This window comes from Cyanistes caeruleus, chromosome Z (genome assembly GCF_971803275.1).
Source record: "Cyanistes caeruleus chromosome Z, bCyaCae1.hap1.1, whole genome shotgun sequence".
NCBI lineage: Eukaryota > Metazoa > Chordata > Aves > Passeriformes > Paridae > Cyanistes > Cyanistes caeruleus.
The window spans coordinates 79,433,092-79,451,923 of NC_141732.1; the positions used below are offsets into that span (position 1 = coordinate 79,433,092).

At 52.0% G+C, this 18,832-nt stretch overlaps 1 protein-coding gene across 1 annotated transcript in view; it reads right to left on the reverse strand.

Annotated features, from left to right (window-relative positions):
- The window catches only part of SKOR2 (SKI family transcriptional corepressor 2), a 26,686-nt gene extending 22,874 nt beyond the window's left edge, over window positions 1-3,812 (reverse strand). The window contains exons 1-3 of the mRNA XM_023943931.2: window positions 1,583-3,812; window positions 652-712; window positions 259-333 (exon numbers count right to left, since the gene is read on the reverse strand). Of these exons, the coding sequence (XP_023799699.2) occupies window positions 259-333; window positions 652-712; window positions 1,583-3,787 (2,341 nt within the window). The 5' untranslated portion in view covers window positions 3,788-3,812. The remainder of the gene's footprint in view (window positions 1-258; window positions 334-651; window positions 713-1,582) is intronic.
- Window positions 3,813-18,832: the final 15,020 nt, after the last annotated feature.

The following is an 18,832-nucleotide window of genomic DNA, read 5'->3' on the forward strand; positions in this document are numbered from 1 at the left end:
CATTTCAATTATTGTCATTTTATGCTTTTCCAGCCTGTTTCATTGTGTAACCTGATACATTTCAGAAATTTCTGCTGAAATATGCCCAGCAATTAATAATCTTATTCCTATTAATGTCACCGCTTTCCACCTATTTGCATTTCTCTCAGTTATATTTGCTTGGAATTGTTTTTATCTTTACCCTTGTACTAAATATTCAGACATTTGATTATGAATTGAAGCCTCTGTCTCCTTTTCCTCTACTTCTTCTGAGCCTACCTGCTATATCTCTCCAGAAGTCTCCTCCTGAAGGCTCTGAATCTGTGATGAAAAAATTATGCTCCTTGTTCTTATCTGAAATCCAAACAAAACACAGTGTTTAAAATGCTTTTACCACCAGGAAACCTCAAACCAAAATCAGTATAAGAATCCAAGGGAAAAAAGTAAATATATATTGGTACACTCACCCGGCACAGAGAAGCATTTCGGATGCGAATTAATATAATGCTAGATTACCACCATAGAGAGACTATTAGAATGTTTAATGGATTTTTTTAATTGAAATCACGGAAGTGATTTATTTTTGTTTAAGCCAAGCCATAGAGAGCAAACCCACTCAGCTCACAGGACTCCCACCTCGAGGTGAGCGGGCAGATCCGCATCTCTGCTCACCTGAGAAGGCGTCCTCCTTCGTAGGCAAGATGACCTGATTACCCTCCTTGCTCTTCTGATTCTAGAAAAACAGAAAATGGCGAAAACCATGAGATCAGTGTGGAAAATTACAAGGAGCAGTGGGGCAGCGGTTTATCTCAGAAGAGGGGTACATTCCATAGGAGCACAAACAGTGCCCAGGGAAAGGGCACGGGAAATCCCACTGTGGGCACCTTCCACAGCCACTTCAAGGAGCAGCCCCACCGTGGCCTCTTCCAGAGCCACCTTTATGGAGGGTGCATGCATCCTGCTGGAAACTTGCAGGAAACGTGCAGGGTTGGGTTAGGGCACCCATCCCAGAGGAGGGGTTGGATTACTTTCTCCCATGTGTTAATCTGGGTTGAAGGGGTCAGGACATGGAGCAACACCCGGCAGACATTGCCAACGCTCTGCTGGGAAAGGCACACACCAAATGAATTTGACATTTTTGCTAGCTTCCAGGGCTGGTCTGTGGATGGAGCATGCAGGCCTGGCATGCTTGGCACGCTGTACAGCAGTGCCACCACAGAAGCAACGTCCTGTGGGAGTGGGTGTCCCTGGGATGCTTACCTAATTGGGCAAAAGGATTTGGGACACCCTGATTTTGGGAGTGAGGTGAGCCTCTTAACCAGGAGGCCATGGTGGGCCATGTCTGACTGTGGCCCACCAAGGCCAGCTTGGTCTGAGAGGTCACTGGGGACCTATAATCTGACACGGGTGTGGAGGGTACCCAGTTCCCGACCCGCTAGTGGGGGATTTACAGTGCCTGACATGGAGCCAGGGGGTACAGAGTGCCTGACGTGGTGGTGAGGGGTTACAGCCGTCCACGTCCTCGCCCAGGGGGCCCCCTCCCGCCCCGGGGTGGGGGTGTCAGTGGCCACAGACAGGGGAAGGGGCCTGCCAGAGCATTTACATCCTTATAGAGGGGCTGCTCCTCCGGTGTCGGGTGATGCGCTGGGCTGCTGCCGCCGCTGCCCGCCCGCGGGGCCCCGGCAGGCGGCTGCGGTGGGGCTTGACCATCCCCCGGCTTCTCCTCGACGGGCGGACGGGGGAAGGGGCCGGCGGCGGGGCGCTCCCGGCCTCCCTTCTCCGGCAGCCCCCGGGCGGGTGGAAAGCGGCCGCCGGCCGCCAAGGGGTCTCCGCCGCGGGGCTCTTCCTCGCCCTCCTCCTCCTCTTCCTCTTCCTCCTCCTCGGGGGGCTTGTGCCCCTCGACGTCCACCTCGGGCTCGTCTTCCTCCTCCTCGTCCTCCTCCTCCTCGCTGCTCTCTTCGCTGGCGAAGCTGCAGCTAGTGCCTCCGGGGGAGAGGAGGCGGTGCGCGGCGTGCGGAGGATGCGGGTGCCTCTCGCACCCCGCATCCTCGGGGGCCGGCGGCGGCGGCGGCGGCAGCAGCAGCTGCAGCGGCGAGGCGGAGCGCGGGGGGCCGCCGCCGCCGCCGCCGTGCAGCTTGGCCAGGCTCTCCGAGTCCTCCTTGCCGCCCACCGGGCGGAAGGCGCTGGAGTGGTGGTACCCTCCGCCCGCCTTGCGCCCGCCCGCCGCCTCCAGCAGGTGCGGGTGGTGCGGGGGGACCCGCCCGCCCCCGCCGCCGCTGCCCCCGTCGGAAGCGGCGGGCGAGGCGGGCTCGGCGCTGCCACCGGGGGGCGACTCGAACAGCGGGTCCCGGGCGGCGGCGGCGGCGGCGGGCGCGGACGGGGGCGCGGCGGCGGGCGGCGTCCCCAGCCCCGCCGGCCCCGTCCCCAGCCCCGCCGGCCCCGCCTCGCCGCCGGGTTCCGACAGGTCCAGGAAAGCCTGGCGCAGCAGGCCCGCCCCGTCCCCCCCCAGCGAGCATCCCAGGGCGCCGGGGGGCTGCGGAGGCGGCTGCAGGTAGGTGGGTACCGGCAGCCCGCCCGGGGTGCGCGGCGGCCAAAACATGCAGAAGGGCGGGTAGAAGGCGGCGTCCTTCCTGCCCGGCCAGAAGAGCCCCGAGAGCCCGCCGCCCGCCGCCGCCGCCCCGCCGGCCTTGTGCGCGGCCGCCCCGGCGAGGGCGTCGCCGCCGCCGCCCTCCTCCTTCTTGTGGCAGAGCCCGAAGGCGGCGGCGGGGAAGCCGTAGGGGTGCGGGAAGAGCCCGCCGCAGCCGGGGAACTTCTGGAGCATGCCGCCGAAGGAGCCCTTGCTGGGCACCGGGATAACGGGGTAGCTCCGCGGGCTTTTGCCGCCGTGCGCCGCCGCCACCGCCTCCTGCAGCTCCTCGTCCTCCTCGAAGCGCGGCCGCTTCTGGTGCAGGTCGGGCGGGGCGGCCAGGAGGTGCGGGCTCAGCAGTCCGCCGCCCACCACCGCCGCCGCCTTCACCGAGCCCAGCGGATGGCAGGCGGCGGGGGCGGCGGCGGCGGGGGCCGGCGGGGCGGGCGGCAGGGCGCGCTTGCGGCTGCCGCCGTTGAACATGGCCTTGACATCCTCCCAGGCGAAGACCAGCTCATCCTGGGGGCTCTTGTCGGTCAGCTTCAGGTGGCGGCGCCAGGAGTTGAAGTTGGCGGCGTCGGGCTGGGTGTACTTGGCGTCGGGGGTGCGGTGGGAGTGGAAGATGAACTTGTTGGGCGAGAAGTACATGCTGCAGTAGCTGCACTTGATGCACTTGGCCCGGGAGCTGTTGTAGCGGGCCGGGATGAAGCTCCCGCGGCATCCCCAGGCGCACTCGTGGGATACGTCGAAGGCGAAGTTATCCGGCAATTTGGGGGGCCGGTTCTCCCCCAAGAAGGACTTGCAGAGCCGCTCCGCCTCCCTCTTGGTGATCATGCCGCAGCGGCGGGAGGAGATGGGCATGGCCCCGGCCCGCCGCAGGATCTCCAGCTGCACCGGCGTGCACTGCACGCAGGTGATGCCCAGGGCCACCCGCCGGTTGTGGATCTCGTTGTAGCTGAAGTTTTTGAGGAGGGTGTTGGAGATCTGCGCCAGGCACAGCCGCTCCTGCCCGTCGATGACCAGGGAGACGATCGGGATGCCGTAGAGGATCACCTGCCCCACCTGGTTGGGCTTCATGGCGGCGTGGCCGGCCCTCGGCTGGTTCATGGGGTCCGGCGGGTAGGCGCTGGACGGCGACGGCAGCAAGATATCGGTGGGGCCGGGCAGCGGGCTGGTCGCCATCGTCTCAGCGCCGGGGGGGCTGCTCTGCTCTAGCTGCGGGAGGGGAGGGGGACAGAGACACAGCGCCGTCAGCCGAGCGCTCCCAGGGATGGGGGTTCCCCCCCGCACGCACTGCCCCGTCCTGCCCCCGCTGCTCCGGTCTGCCGGCGTGGGGAGGCGCTACCCGTGGGGAGGTTTGCTCAACGACCCCGACTCCCCCAGATCTCCTCCGTCTCCGCCGGGGGTGTCCCCGGAGCTGTCCGCCCCCGCGCATCCCGGCTCTCCGACGCGCGCATCCCGCCGCGGGTGTGGACGTGACGGTACACGGGCGAACCGTCCACGCTTGGAAGAATCCCCGACCCACGGGCGCTTCCGCCCCAAACACGCAGCAGAGACGCGTGTCCGTCTCCCCGTCCTGGAAACCCGCCGCCACCCGGGAGGACTCCCCGCGGAGCCTCCGCGGGCACACGGCGACCGAGGTGGGGTTCCCTCTCCTCACGCCGCGGGATGGGGAAAGCACGGCAGAGAGGAACGGAAAAAACCCCAAAGTTTCGGTGCTCCCCGCGGCTGCCCGGGCATCCTCCCTCCCCGCCCGTTACCTCCGCGCTCCAGCCGTGCCGCCGCCGGACCTTCCTCCTCCTCCTCCTCCTCCTCGTCCTCCAGCAGCCGCCGGGAGGGAGGGAAGCGCATCCCCGCTCCCGCCGCCGCGGAGCCGCGCGGCCGGACAGAGCCCCCCGCCCCCGGTGCGGCGGCCCCCGTGGGCGCGCTGACGTCAGCGGCCCGGGGGGGCGGACGGGGCCGGAGCCACCGCACGGCCCCCCCCAGACGGTGGGTGGTGAGCGGGGATGGGGGCGGCTCCCCCATCCCTCTCGTCCTCCCTCTCTCCCTCCCCGCACCGGGAGGGGATGCGGGCGCCCCGTCGGGGCCCGGCCTCCCGCCGCCGCCCCCGAGCGCTGCCCCGCTCCGCGCACGGTTTCCCGGCAAGAGGCCGGAACGGTGGAAGGTGGAAGGCGCTTTGGCTTTTTTTTTTATTATTATTATTATATTTTTTTATATATATTTTTTTTTATTTTTGCCTTTTTTCGCCTTTCCCTCCTCCCTCCGCCCCTTCACGGTCTGAGACAAACCGCTTCCAGGAAAAACTGAATATTCTCCTTATGTACCCCGCGTCTTTTCAGAAACGGTATTTTTTTAAGGGATCGGGAGAAATTACAGCGCAGGGGAGGAGAAAGGGAGAAAAAGTTGATTACTCGCCACAACCGTGTCCTCAGGAGCACGGACATCTCCCCTGTCCTCAGTGCCATTCCCAAATACACCGGAGTCATTCACTAGAACCACTTTCACAAGCACCTGGACCCACATTCTCGCTCCCGCAAACACCAATACGGCTCAAATATGTTCTGCTTGGCTTTTTTTAACTTCTCCCCCTTCCCCTCAAAAGGTTTATGCCCCCAGCTAAGGAAAAAAGAAAACAAACAAACAAACAAAAAAACCACCCAGCAAATAGACTGCAGCACCGTTGGGGTTTCTGCCTTTTTTTTTTTTTTTTTTTTTTTTAAGTGAATACAGTGAACTGAAAATGTACATTTTTTTTACACGATTCACCTCCTAAAGGTTGTGGGTCCCAGCTGCCTTTCTCCGCAGCGCTGGGAGAGGACGGGGCGACCCCGCAGCGACCCCCCCGCCCCAAGGCAGAAAGCCAATACTGCTCAACGCTGCTGCTTTCCAGGGAGGAAAACTGCAGAAAAACGGCTAAAACACGGGAAAATTAAAAACTCATTCCTAGCCAAAACGAGAAGACAACTGGACCACCAAGTGTTTCCTAATACCCTTCTGATTTATTTTCCTGTCACAAAAATATTTGTATCTCGCTTTTTCTCTCCATGCACATGACCAGTACTTGGTATTTCTGCTCATTTAGCGACGTAAACTTGGTGATTTTTTGAGTTGTTGTTGTTTCTCTGGTTTTTCTCTCGGGCATCACATATCCAGATGGAAATCTCTACATCGACCTTTCCCAGAACATCCACACTAAAGCTCACATCTTGTGTCCTCTATCCGAGTATTGCTCGGGTCCTCGCTAAATAAAATAGTAATAGTAATAGTAATAGTAATAGTAATAGTAATAGTAATAGTAATAATGATGATGATGATGATGATGATGATGATGATGATGATAATAATAATAATAATAATAATAATAATAATAATAAATCTCTCCTTATTACTTCTGTCACTTCTTATTAAACCTTGCTCTTCCCTGTCTCGCAACTGTCATAGGGAGACTTCCCCCTTTCCCCTCCCTCCTACTTTTTCCCGATCCTGTTTTGCACGGAGCCTGCTGCTTTCGTGTGAGCAATGGCTATAAGCCTCACATTGGTGACATTTTAATCAATGCTTCCTAGCCAGACTGACATGAATTTTACACTTCAAAACTCTCCTCCGTCAGCTAATTGATTCAAATTGTTTTATTGGTTAAACCCGTGTCACACATTGTATGATCTATTACCACGCCTCGGAGAAAATCTCCCCTCCTGTCTTGGCTCCCAGGTCGGCACCAGGAGGGTCGGGGGCTTTTAGGGAGAAGCCGCTTGCTCCTGCGGATGCTCAGTGCCTGCATCCCCGCAGCGGCCAGACCTCTCCCCTCTGTCGTGGTCACCTCGGCTTTTCCCCGACAGCTCCCGGGAGCACCGGGGATGGGCAAATTCGCCCCAGGCTCTGAGCCCGGCGCTGGAAGAGGACGAGAAGCGGTTGCAGGAGGCGAAAGGGATGAGAGGGTTTTGCAAAACACCTTCAGCGAAGGGAGAGGCGGAAAACTCAGGCTCGGGACAGGGTCATCGCTAGCCAGCGATTACGTTTTATTTTGTGGTGACTAAACGAAAAATAAAACTAAACTGCTATTATTATTATTATTAATTATTATTATTATTATTATTATTATTATTATTATTATTATTATTATTATTATTATTATTATTATTATTTTATTATTTTATTATTTTATTATTTTATTATTTTATTATTATTATTTTTTGTCACCTGCTTGGTGCTCTTGACCCTCCTGAATTCTGTTGTAAAAGCGGAGTAGCTTCCTCCATTCCCTTTAAAGGGAAAACTCAAACCCACGGGTCGGGATGTCTTAGTTCCCGCGGAGGGAGGAAGTGCCAGGGCCACCGAATTTGGGACAGAGACTGACCCACGCCAGCACCGTGGAGAAGCGGGGCAAGAATGCACCATTCCCTACTTTTTCTGACTTAAGCCTGTTGGGAAACCTCACGGGGTAGCACAACCTCACTACGGGCACGGCGAGGGTGGTCTGGCAGAGAAAGGCTGGCCCACGCAGTGGCCGGGAGCATCCCGCAGGTGTCCCCGGGCGGGCGAGGCCCGGCGGGGCTGCTCCGGCCCCGCCGATCCCACCGGGGTCTCCGCGGGTCGGATGAAGCCCACCCTGACCACGACGAGGGGCGGAAGGGAATCCCCGCTGGAGGTGGGGTGTCCACACTCCCCCTCATGGGTAGGTGCAGGTCTGGGCTCCTGTCCTGATGGCGACCCCAATTTCCCCCTCTCGTTTCGTTGTTTGCTGTTGCCGGTTGGCTTGGAGTCCCCTCTCAGCAGAGGTGTGGAAAAGGTAGATAGGCTTCTCACAGAAGCCTGGAAGGGCTAAGCAGGAGTTCCTGGCTCCTTTTCCATCTTTCCTTCTCTGTCGCGATTCTGCCTCGGAGCTGCGACAGCAGCTCGTTCTCCCGCCGCGGATCGCTCGGTGTGGAAACGAGCAGCAGCGAAAAGCGACCAAGTTTAAACCACCTCAACCCACCCTCATGGCCTTTATTTGCTTCCAGAGAGCTTAAATATTGTAGCAGAGAGGCCACGAGGAGCAAGATAACCTTGGTGCGTTTAAAAAACCACAAAGAAAACCACCCCCCAACGCGAATCCATTCCCTCCTCCCCTCCACATCCCATTGAAACTTCCAGCCGTGTAAGTAGCAGGCACACAAGGTATTGTTATAAAACCTCTTCTCCTAACAAAATTTGGACAGCAAAGTTTGTTTTTTTTAAAAAAGGCACTTTTGTGTAGATGTCGCTTGCATCGCCTTGTCTAGACCGAAGCTCTTTTCTAAGTAGGTTTTTTGCTTTGTTTTTTATTTTAATCGCACTTTATTATATTAAGCAGAAAGGGCATTTGGAATAGAGGTGGTCCCATCTGGAAAACCCCGGAGCTCATTTAGATCACATCACTTCGGGCTTTTGTCTCTGCTCTTGAATAACCCAGCTAGACACAACAAAAGGGCAGAGATCTCTCTACGTGGAGTTTTTTCAGTAGCAAAAGGACGCCTCGGAAAGATGCTTCTATATTCATAATAATGAGGGGGGAAACGACTCAACGGGATCTTCTCTTGGCTCTCGAAAGACACCAGGAGAGTTCAGGGATGGGGCATTTTTGGATAGTTTTTTTACCCCATCGGTGGCTGAAAACCAGCACGCCGGCTAAAGGGAAGGAACAGAGAACGGCACCTTTTGTCTGATGGAGGTCTCTTAAATTCTCAGTTTAATATGCTCGGAGCGATCCAAACGCGAGGTGGTCCTCGCCGAAGGTACGTGCAGAGCTTAGCCGGGAGGCGCGGATACCCCCGCGGGGGGAAGGCTGCCCACCAACCCCCCCGGCATCACTCACCCGATAGAAACAGCACCTCGGAAAAAAAAAAAAAAAAAAAGCGATTTATCATTTAATTTTTTCCTACGGGAAGGGAAGGGACTGGCAGCCCGGGAGGAGATGGGCGCTCCCTAACCCTCTATTCAGCTCTTCAAAACACGAGGGTGGTTATTTCTGTTCTGCCTGAGGATGGGGTGGCAGGGAGGAAGAGAGCTGCAAGTTTAGGTGTACATGAAGTATCACCCCAGGGGGTGGTGGACTGTGGCGGGGGGGAAAGATCCCAAACGAAAAAAGCCGCCTCAGCTATTGAATTATTTTTTTTTTTTTCCCCAAATGCATAAAGAGCTCTGAACATCTTGCATCAGAAATGTGCCTGCTCCGAAGTGTTTAAACGAGCAACAAATTTCCACGGTGGCGAAGCAGGGCCCCAGTCGGGCTGTGATGGGGAGCAGCGATCCCAAACTTCCAAGAGAAACGTGACGAAGAGTCATCACGTCAGTAAATAATTCAATTTTGCGTCTTTCAGAACCCAGTAACCTTGGGTGTCTTAGAAAGCAGATTGTACAAACAGGCAATTAAGATGAGCACAGAGACTTTCAGAGGAGATATAATGAACCAGCTTTAATTACTATCTTGAAATTAAAAATGTAATATACAGATTTAAATTTATTTTCACCTAAATTGTGTATAAAATTATATGGCGTTCTCCACCCCCCCTTCCCTTTTTCCCAGGCTAAGAAACGAATTGCCACCAAGCTTGTCACTAAAAAGTCTGAAGTACTTTCCAAACCCTGCTCCCCAACACGCAGTAATAATGATACATTTATCATTACTGATGACCGCCCACTGGTTTATTATTGCTTTGTTGCAACTATTACAATCAAGAGATTTCTTTATTTACTGTTAACATTCACTTAAAGCTGAATGTTAATGACTCTTCTGAATTCACCGAAGACTTTTCCGTTATATTTCAGGAGTAGTTACGGTTTGGGTTTCAGAAACGGCAGAAAAGGAGGAGAGATGCTGGGTGGTGGTTTGCTCCTGGTTTTTATTTATTTATTTTTTTCCCCCTCTTAAAAGGCTGTTTAAGAGGATTTATCTAAGTCGGATTTTCAACAAAGAGTTGCAAAAGCCCTGGCATAATGTACGTACTTGACTGCAGCTAATTATGAGTGTATTTTATTACAGGAGATTCATTCATTATTGATAAATGTTTGCAGTAACTTCCTGCTATGTAGAGTTGTATTTTACGAGGAATAAACAACCTATGGGGATTGGGAGTGTTTGGCTTTTACGCTTCTGCACTCTTTGACAGTTCCCATTACCCACTTCGGGGTCTGGCTTGTCACCTTCCCTCTCTCTACACCCAAAAAGCAACTTCTTTCCTCTTCCCTCACCGCCGCATTCCTCTCATTCCCTTACTCCTTGCCATGATTATCATTTAAAAAATATAAAATAATAAAAAAAAAAGTGATTTGTGTAGCGCAGGTTTTACCATAGGCACTCTTCCCTAAAGCCAGGTCCATATGGATGCCTCCAAAGGGTTTTACAGACCGGGATGAGCTCCTGTTTCGGGCCAGCCGATGGGCAGGAGCTGTGCAACAAGCAGCCAACGCGCAGGAAGGGTTGGAGGGCGGGGAAAAGGGTTTCCCCGAGGGCTCCCCGCTTCGGCTGCAGCTCTCGGACCCCCAAAGCTTTGGTGTTGCAGACAGTAAAACAATACTAACTAATAATAATTTAAAATATTATCATTTCCCCCCCTTTTTAACATCGGAGCCGCTGCTTGAGCGGCGTAGACGCCTCTCACAAGCTGGTGGTCGCCTCTTATCCCGCCTCTCCCTCAAAACCAGCCCCTTCCCAGACAAGGAGGGTCGTTCCAGTGGGGAAAAGCCGAGCTGTCCGGGGCAGAGGCGCAGCGCTGCGCACACACACCCACGTTCCCCCGCTCCATCCCGCTGCCGCAGGACGCGCAGCGCTGCGCGGGCGCCCGGAGCTCCGTGCCCTCCCCTCCCCAAGGCGCCTGCAGGTCCCCGCTTCGGACCCGGGGAGCTCTGCTCGTCCCTTCCGATCTCCAGGCCTGGCCCAAAGCTCACGATTTGTAAGGAAAATTAAAAACTATATGTAAAAGTACGCACATGTGTAAGAGACGCGGGAACGAGGAGCCGCGCATCCGGAGGGGATGAGCGGCGCGGCTCCAAACCCTTCCCTCCGCCGCAGCCCAAACTTGCGGGGGGCTCCTCTTTCCCATCGGCGCTCTCCCAGCCAGATCCCACCAGGCACCGAACAGCCGCCTTCCACTCCCCTCCCCGCGACGGCCACCACGACCCTGCGACCTATCGCGACAGCGAGCGACGTCGCTATTTACCCCTGGAAGGGATGGTTACACCCAAATCAAAAGGTTCCCACTGACCCCATGGGGCCCCAGCCCCACGCTTACCTGGACAGCCGGGCTCCATGGGCTCTCCGGGGCTGCGGCCGGCTCGGGGCCGCTCTCGCTCCGCGGCAGCTCCGCGGTGCCCAAGTTTGGCTGCCGCGTCTGCCGCGGCGGCTGTGCCGCGGGTGGGTCGGGTCTCGGACGCCTTCTAGCAGCCAGGCAGCGCCTTGCAAGCGGTGCGGGGAAGCCGCCCCCTTCCCCGGCCCCCTCCCCTCGCTGGGGGGAGAACCGCGGCCGCCCCCGCCCCGCCGCTACCCCGGGGCAGGTCCGCCCCGACGGCTGGGGAGGATGGGAGGAGGGTACCCCCCACATTCTCCCCGCCGGGAGGGGGGGCAAAAGGGACCCTGTTGCAGGGGCGGACTCTGCTTCCCCAAGCTCCCCCCACCCCAAACTTTCCCCCTCTTCCCCCAAAATTTCCTTTGCTTCTTCCCTGCTTTCACGGCAAAAAGGGAACGTGGGCGAGCCCCCCGGTCCCCCAAATTGTGAGCGCTTTGAGGGACAGCGGGAAGGGTGAACCCACAAGCCCCTGAGGGAAATTAAGGGGTGGGGGGGCACTGCCACCTCCTCCAAGCCCTCGGACTCCCGCAGAGTCCCCGTCCCCAGCAAAACGCTTCCCGCAGATCGCTCGACGTGCGGAACAAGGCGGCTTCTTAAAAACACAAAGCCGGAGCCCTAATGAGTTCAATTACAATGTGGTAAACACATTGCCTCTACGCTTTAATTAAGCCGGCTGTCCAATTTTAACTCATTAGTAATTCATTAAGAGAACAGCCTTTAGCTGGCTGCGAGGAGTTCCGAAGCTGGTGCGGTTACGCGCCGTGCACATCCCAACGTGCTTGAGGATGGGAGAGCGGTGTGTGTCCGTCCTCCCCCAGAAAAGAGGACTCCTGGACCCCAAAGGGAGATCAGCTGTTGTCCCAGCTGCTGTGGGACACCCTTGTAGGGGAAGGGGGCGCGACGGTGCCGGGCAGGGATGGAGGAAAGGAGTACTGATGTTATCCGGGACCCCCCGTCCCTCTTCCCTGGGAAGAGTCCCTCGGACTGATTTACGGGCAAGCGGAGGGAGGCACTAGGGACTGCAGAGTCCCCGCGCCCCGTCTTAACAACAACAACAGCAAAACAACCCAAAAACCCCCCCCACAAAACAAAAAAAAAAAAAAATCAAAAAACAAACAAAAAAAAACTAGCCGGCCCCAAAACGTCCCCCCACAAAAAACCAAGAAAGTGTTTGAATCATATCTGGGCCAAGAAACAGGTCAAATTTGCCCAAGAAGCAAATTTGGTTTGATGAGTGAACCCAGGGGTCTGCGGAGCCGGGTCTCGCCTCTCCTCCCCGCGGAGCTGGAGGGGAGCCGGGGCTCTGCGAGGTGCCGGGAGCGGGCGTGGGAGATACCCCCAAAAATATCCGCCTGGAAGCTCTCGCTGGCTCCGCTCGATGCGGCGGCTGCTGCGGGGGACACCGCAGCAAAACGGGCTGGGGGAGCCCGCGTTTCCCTTCGCTTTTCTTCCGAGGAGCGGCGAGCCGCAGTGCCCCGCATGTCCCGGGGATGACGGTGGCGGTGCGGGGATTTAGGGGTTCCCGCTGCAGCTATTGCCCCGTTGAGGATTAAAGCATTTTCCCTTCAAATTGCAATGCTTGGGGCGGCTCTGAGGCTGTCTGGGCTTGACACCCCCAAACCTTCCCCAAATTCCATCCGACTAGAATCGCTGCTTCCTAAGTGTTTGCATTATGAGCGTAGTTACCATTTTAGCACAGTTCCAATAGGCAGGAGGTTGTATTTATTTTTCTAGATCTATTGAAAGTTTCTTTTCCTTTCTTCGTTTTTTGTTATCTTTCACATTTGAAATCTGAATATGCAAAAGTATTTAGCAGACAGGAGGAGGCTTGGTCCCATCCCCCTTCACTACTGCCAGGTGCTGCAGAGAAACACACACAACACTACAAAAAAAATCTCGCAGAAATAAGTTTGGGTGGGTTGTTCATTGTTTGAGGTTTCATTTTTTTTATTTGTTTGCTTGACCACAGGCATTTGTTTGATCCCAGACAGATTCAGAAGTCTTTATTTTTACTTGCCTCCCTGCTTGGCTGGGCTCCTTGCAGTGTCCCTAGCCTAACACAGGCACTTGTCACCTCTGCTGTCCCCTCTGCCCAAGCCCAGCTCCAGTTCAGTAGAAGAAAGCAGGTTCAGGACCTCTGAGCTACCAAGCAGTAAAAAGGGGGGCTTCAAACTCCAGATCTGAGTTGTAAACGACTAAATCCCTTCTGAAGAAGCCTTTAGGCAGACATCTCAAGAAGAAACCCTTAATAAGAGTTGCCTCCTTTGGGGAGTAGATTTGGAGCAGTTATCTCTTTAAAGCAGTTTTCCCTTTTTCACATCGTGGGCCCTCTCTGCCATAGTCTTGATTTTCATTTGGCTCCAGGCTTGCAAAATCGGATTGTCTGGAATTAAGAGATTTGAATATTGTTCCTCTTGATGTCAAAGAATTTTTTTTTTCCCCGCCAAGAAAGAATATCATACGTACAGGATCAAGCCCCAGTGACAGGCAAGTCTGTGGGCACCCTACTCAGGGCTCAAAAGCAGAGATATTTAACCTGTTGCTGTGTTGCCTTTGTCACCTTCTTTTTATTAGCAGATCTTTTAAAAAAAAAAAATACTCTGGAAGCTATAAGAATATTGCCTATCTATTTCCAGAGAGGTCTTCCACTCCTTTGTCTTGACTAGCAAAGCACTGGCTCCTGGACACCCAGGGGACAATCTTCCTCAAGAGCCTCCTGGTATAAATCTAAAAATAATCTTGAAGCCAGTGGGCTACAATTCATTTTATTACCCCAGTGTTAATCTAGAATAGGTACATAAAAACTGTTAGGACAATTAATCTGAATTAATTTCCAAAGTGAATTCAATTAAATTGAATGAAGACCACCTGAATTCTGAATAAGAACAACCTTCACAGGGGTTTCACGCAGTTTAATTAATCCACTTTTATATTCTCACCTTCAGCTAATTTGGGTTATTTTCCTGAGTGTCCCCACGTAGGCAAAATCTTAGAGGTAAACGTGGCTCAGGGGAATTCCTCTGGATTTACCCAGATGTAATTTAGAACAGAAATGTATCCTCTAATACTCTTTGACCACGGCACAGAAATGATGCAGAAATGAGAGATATATAAATTGTGCTGCTGCATGGAGCTCAGCTTTACGAAGGAAACCTTTCCCAAAAGTAGGTGGATTTTTTTTGGGTTTTTTTTTTTTTTCAATTGTTTTACTGTCTGCTGTCTCCCCGTACCTCTGTGTGTATAAACGCAGGTATGTGTGTATGCAGATGTGCACATCACGGATGTGTGCTCTCTTTGACTTTGCTCTATTTGTTTAATCCATTAAAGCTTCTCCTCTGTGCACCTGGGACTCCCATTGAAGTTAAAGTGGGAGCTAAAGGAACAGCAGGATCAGCTGGCTGGGAGAGAGCTCAGCACTGCACCTTCACAGCTGAAATAGGACGGCAAACCCAAAACCCACAGCCACACAGGGCCCAGCAATCTAGGACAGATTTACAAAAGCAAGGTTGTCTTTCAAGGAGCAAAGCCCCTTCTAGAGGCTGAGGAAGTGTCAGCTTTACAAGGGTTGTGGTTGCAGGGAGTATTGTTGCGATATTTATCACGACATCGCAATATTGCTGAGATAATGGTTGTCTGCTTTTAGTGGTGCTTGGTGAATTGAGGAGAGCAACTGGAGCAGGCACAGGAAGGTCTCAATTCTCTCCTCCTTCCAGCATGTAAGGTAGCTGTACCAGGTGCCTGCTTTTATTTTAAATAGCTATTTTAAAGATCAAGGGAATTATTTTTCCTTCTAAAATCAGTGGCTGTAGGACTCAAGGCTTAAAGCTCCCTATGTTGCATTTCATGACCAATACTATAGAAACATAGAGTGGTTTGGTTTGGAAAGGACCTAAAAGACCACCTATTTCTAACCCCTCTGAGATGGGCAGGGATGTCAAGAGTGGCTCCCTGGTACCTCTGAGGTGAGATTCCACAGGTCAGAGAGTATCTTCTCTGGCACAAGTATCTCTTGAGCAGATACTTGTGCCAAACATCCCAGATTGTCACAATAACAGAATCTCTGAACTAAATCTCAAATAACCCTATCAGTGGGGTAAGGTGTAGCGGTATGATTGTGCCAGAGCACATCCAGAAACCTGGAATTTTACTCCTTACCACAATGAATTACAGCATGACCTTGCAGAGAGCCATTTATAGACCAACGTTTTAAAGATAAGCTCTCAAATAAGAGTGCCCTGTGAGTAATCTGGTGTGCTGCTCATCTGTCCAGACTGAGCATTTCTGAAAATCAATCTCCTTTGGATTGGGATTTCTCAGTTGACATACCTAAGTTGGAAAAATACGACCTCTTCTTCAAGCCTCAATTTATGCACCTGGAAAGGATGTGTGCGTGTGTGAATGTGTTTAGGGAACATCACTCATCTACCAGCATCTCAGAGAGGTTTTATAAAATGTAGTTGAGTTAAAAAACTCAAACGTACCCTAGCCTTCTTTCTCACTTTTTCACAAGGCAGTTGAAAATAGATAAATAAATAACCAAATGCCACAGCTAAAATCATCTCTGGAAAAATCATCTGCATAAAATGAAAGATTCCCAAGAATTTAGAAACTATGGAGTAAACTTCATAGTTTGTTCCAGGTATTCCCAGACTCATCAGGAGATGAGTCAGTCATTCTCCCTTGCCACCCAAATTTTAATTTCATGCACCACAAGATCAATCCACTTTCTGACACATTCCTTTCATAAATTTGGATGCATTTTGGAAAAATTCAAGGCCAGGTTGGATGAGGCTTTGATCAACCTGGTCTAGTAGAAAGTGTCCCTGCCCAAGGCAGGGTGTAGAAATAAGATGGTCTTTAATGTCTCTTTCTTCTGTGATTCAAAGGAAAACACTCCTACCATTCTGTCAATTTTAAAAAAAACATTGCAACAACCCACTGGAGCAAATCTTTACAATGGACATGGGAGGTTTTCAAAACAGGCATCAGCAGCAATTTTTTTGGCACCTACACTTAATACAAAAGCTGAGGATATGGCCTCAAGTTGTGCCAGAGGAAGTTTAGATGGGATGACAGGGAAAATTCCTTCATGGAAAGGGTTGTCCAGCCCCAAAGGCTGCCCAGGGCAGCGGTGGAGTCCCCATCCCTGGAGTGATTGGCACTTGAGGACGTGGATTAATGGTGAGCTCGGCAGTGCTGGGGAAACAATTGGACTCGATGAACTTAAGAGATCTCCTTCAACACAAATGTTTCTGTGATTCTTCTGCCTGATGCTCCCACCTCCTCCTGCTGGGGTTGGGGTCACTCACTTAGGCAAGCTGATGGCTTCTGCCCTAACATCAGCTCACTTAATCACCTCTGTTCCTACCTTGCTAATTCTTTTGTTGCTGCCATCCCCATAATTATAATTTAGGCATTTCCAGAGCCCTGGACTTCACTGGTGTAATAGAGTTTTCAAGGGCTAGTGAAACTTCACCAGTGGAACTTTCATTCCCTTTCCTTGTGTCCTGCCTGCTTTTCCAGCCCACTTATTATGGTTCAGCTTCCTTCTATTTGTGATAATCCTTCTGTCTACAGGGTCACCTTTCAGCCTCAAGTAGTGAAATGCAGCTCAGAAAACAAAATTTTCTACCTCCACAAGAGGGGTGGTCCTCATCACAACAGAAAAATACTGAGAAAAGGCTTACAAATAACTTTAGCTGATTCTGACATCAAGAAAAAAAAAAATTATAAGAATTTGTCCCTGGCATAAACTTGTGAGTAAGTCCCTATATCAGGTACCTTTAAAAAGGACTTTTATTTCACAGCAATGCTAGCACACTTTGATGAGTTGATGTTTAGAAATCAAGCAAGCACAAAACTAATTTCAAAGAAGCACCATTGCAGATTAGTTTGGCCCAGAAATTAAAGTCCTTCCTATCTGCTTTTGCTCATGATTGTTAATTAATTGGTAGGTAATAAACACAGACACCAGTTTTGCAGGAGTAGAAACATGATGATATCATGGACTAGTTTTCCTGCTGTTAATTCCTGTTATTAAGTCACAGTCCAATTTTCAGCAAAAAAAACAACAAACAGAGGAGACATGAGAGGTGTTTTTGAAGAGGTGCCTACAAGCCATCTGCAGCCCAGCTGCTTTTCATACAGCACCGTGCTCTCCTTTGGGGCCTGACCTTGCTGGTTTATCTCTCTCACAGCTGCAGCCCCAAGGTGGGGTGGATGGTTGAAGGCCTTGGCCAGTCTTGGGGTGCACACCAGACCTGCAGGGCAGCTTGATTCAATTCCTTTCTTTGCTACCAGCTGCTGCTCATGGCTGTGTGTGAGACATCCAAGTGGTTTCATCTCTCTTTATGAATTCATAGAATGGTAGAATGTTTTGGGCGGGATGGGACCTTCATAATCACCCAGTCCCACCCCCTGCCATGGGCAGGGACACCTTCCACTGTCCCAGTTTATTCCAAGCCCTGTCCAACCTGACCTTGGACACTTCCAGGGATCCAGGGGCAGCCACAGCTGTGATGGGCACCCTGTACAGGAGCAGCCCATCCTCACAGACAGGAATTCCTTCCCAATGCCCAATCAAAACCTACTTCCTTTCAGTTTAAAATTATTCCTAACTTTCCTACCATCTTCTTCCCAGGACAAACCTAAGTGTCCACAGCTCATCACTGTAAGGCTTAAGGAGGCATCTCTGGTTCTGGATTAGGTAACCAGACCTGTCCATGAATAAATTTGGGGGATATGTATTAATCCATAGGACAAATCCTCAAGATAATATTTTGAAATACGGTAACTATTTTGGAGGACCAGTGTCTTAATTCCACTCCACTGCAGTCACACCAAGTGCACTAATAAGTGAGTAACCAATTAATAGTGATTATAAAGAAGCAGAAAATGCAATAAAAGCTACTGGGACACTGAGATGCAGTGAAAATAGAGGTGCATGGACCACACACTGTGCTTTTAGCCCACAGATTCCTGTCTCAGGAAATAAACCTCAGATATTGCCTGACACCCTTGCACACCAAACTCACCATTCCCAAAATCTCCAGTCCCCACTCTGCCAAGTCCCATTTCTGCTGCAGGGAAGGCAGACACTTGTTCCCCTCAGGGAGGCAGGACAGGTGAGTGCCAGTCCCACGGGGACAAGCTCAGAGACAATCTTCTGGACATGCAGTCAGCCTCCTCTCACTTGAAGGGGTGTCAGTTTCCCAAACCTCATTAGCTGAAGCAACACTATAAATGTTTGGCTGAGTTTTAGGGAGGGAGGAGTTAGAGCATCAACTTTGCCTATTTATATTTGCTGCTGCCAAAGGCCATTAGCAACCCTGCTGGTCTTTCAGCATTGGAACTAAACACCTTTAGCCCCAGAGGGCTTCACAGCAGTAGGAAAAACCTCACACTTGTAAGGTCTCCAGCCCTTTATTACTTTTTTCCATCGTGATTACCTTGGCTCCAGAAAGTTTTAATACCATTCAAAATTCAATCCAGTTTTATTGACAGCTCCTAGTTTTGCCAAACAGTTAAACTGAAGCAGACGGCATGAATTTCAGTCAATCAATATTCATTTAAAACTGGACACCCATATGTAAGCATACTCTCTCCTTGGCAATGAGTAGGGAGGCTAAACAATCAATCCACACTTGTATTTAAACTCGGCAACTGCATTTTCAAAACCCCTCACATAAGGCAAAATTGAATGGTTGAATAAGGCAACATGTGATTTCTGTTATGTTATTATTAATAATTAATAATTCACTTAATAACACAGCAGGAGCCTAATCCAAAACCCACTGATGTCAATAGATTTCTTTCCAGTGTACTCGGTAGCACAAAGCAGAGAAAAAAGCTCAGGTTTTTAACAGCAGTTAAGCACCTACATCCTGTGCTGGACTCAGACACCTTCTGCTTCACGGCCTCTGGG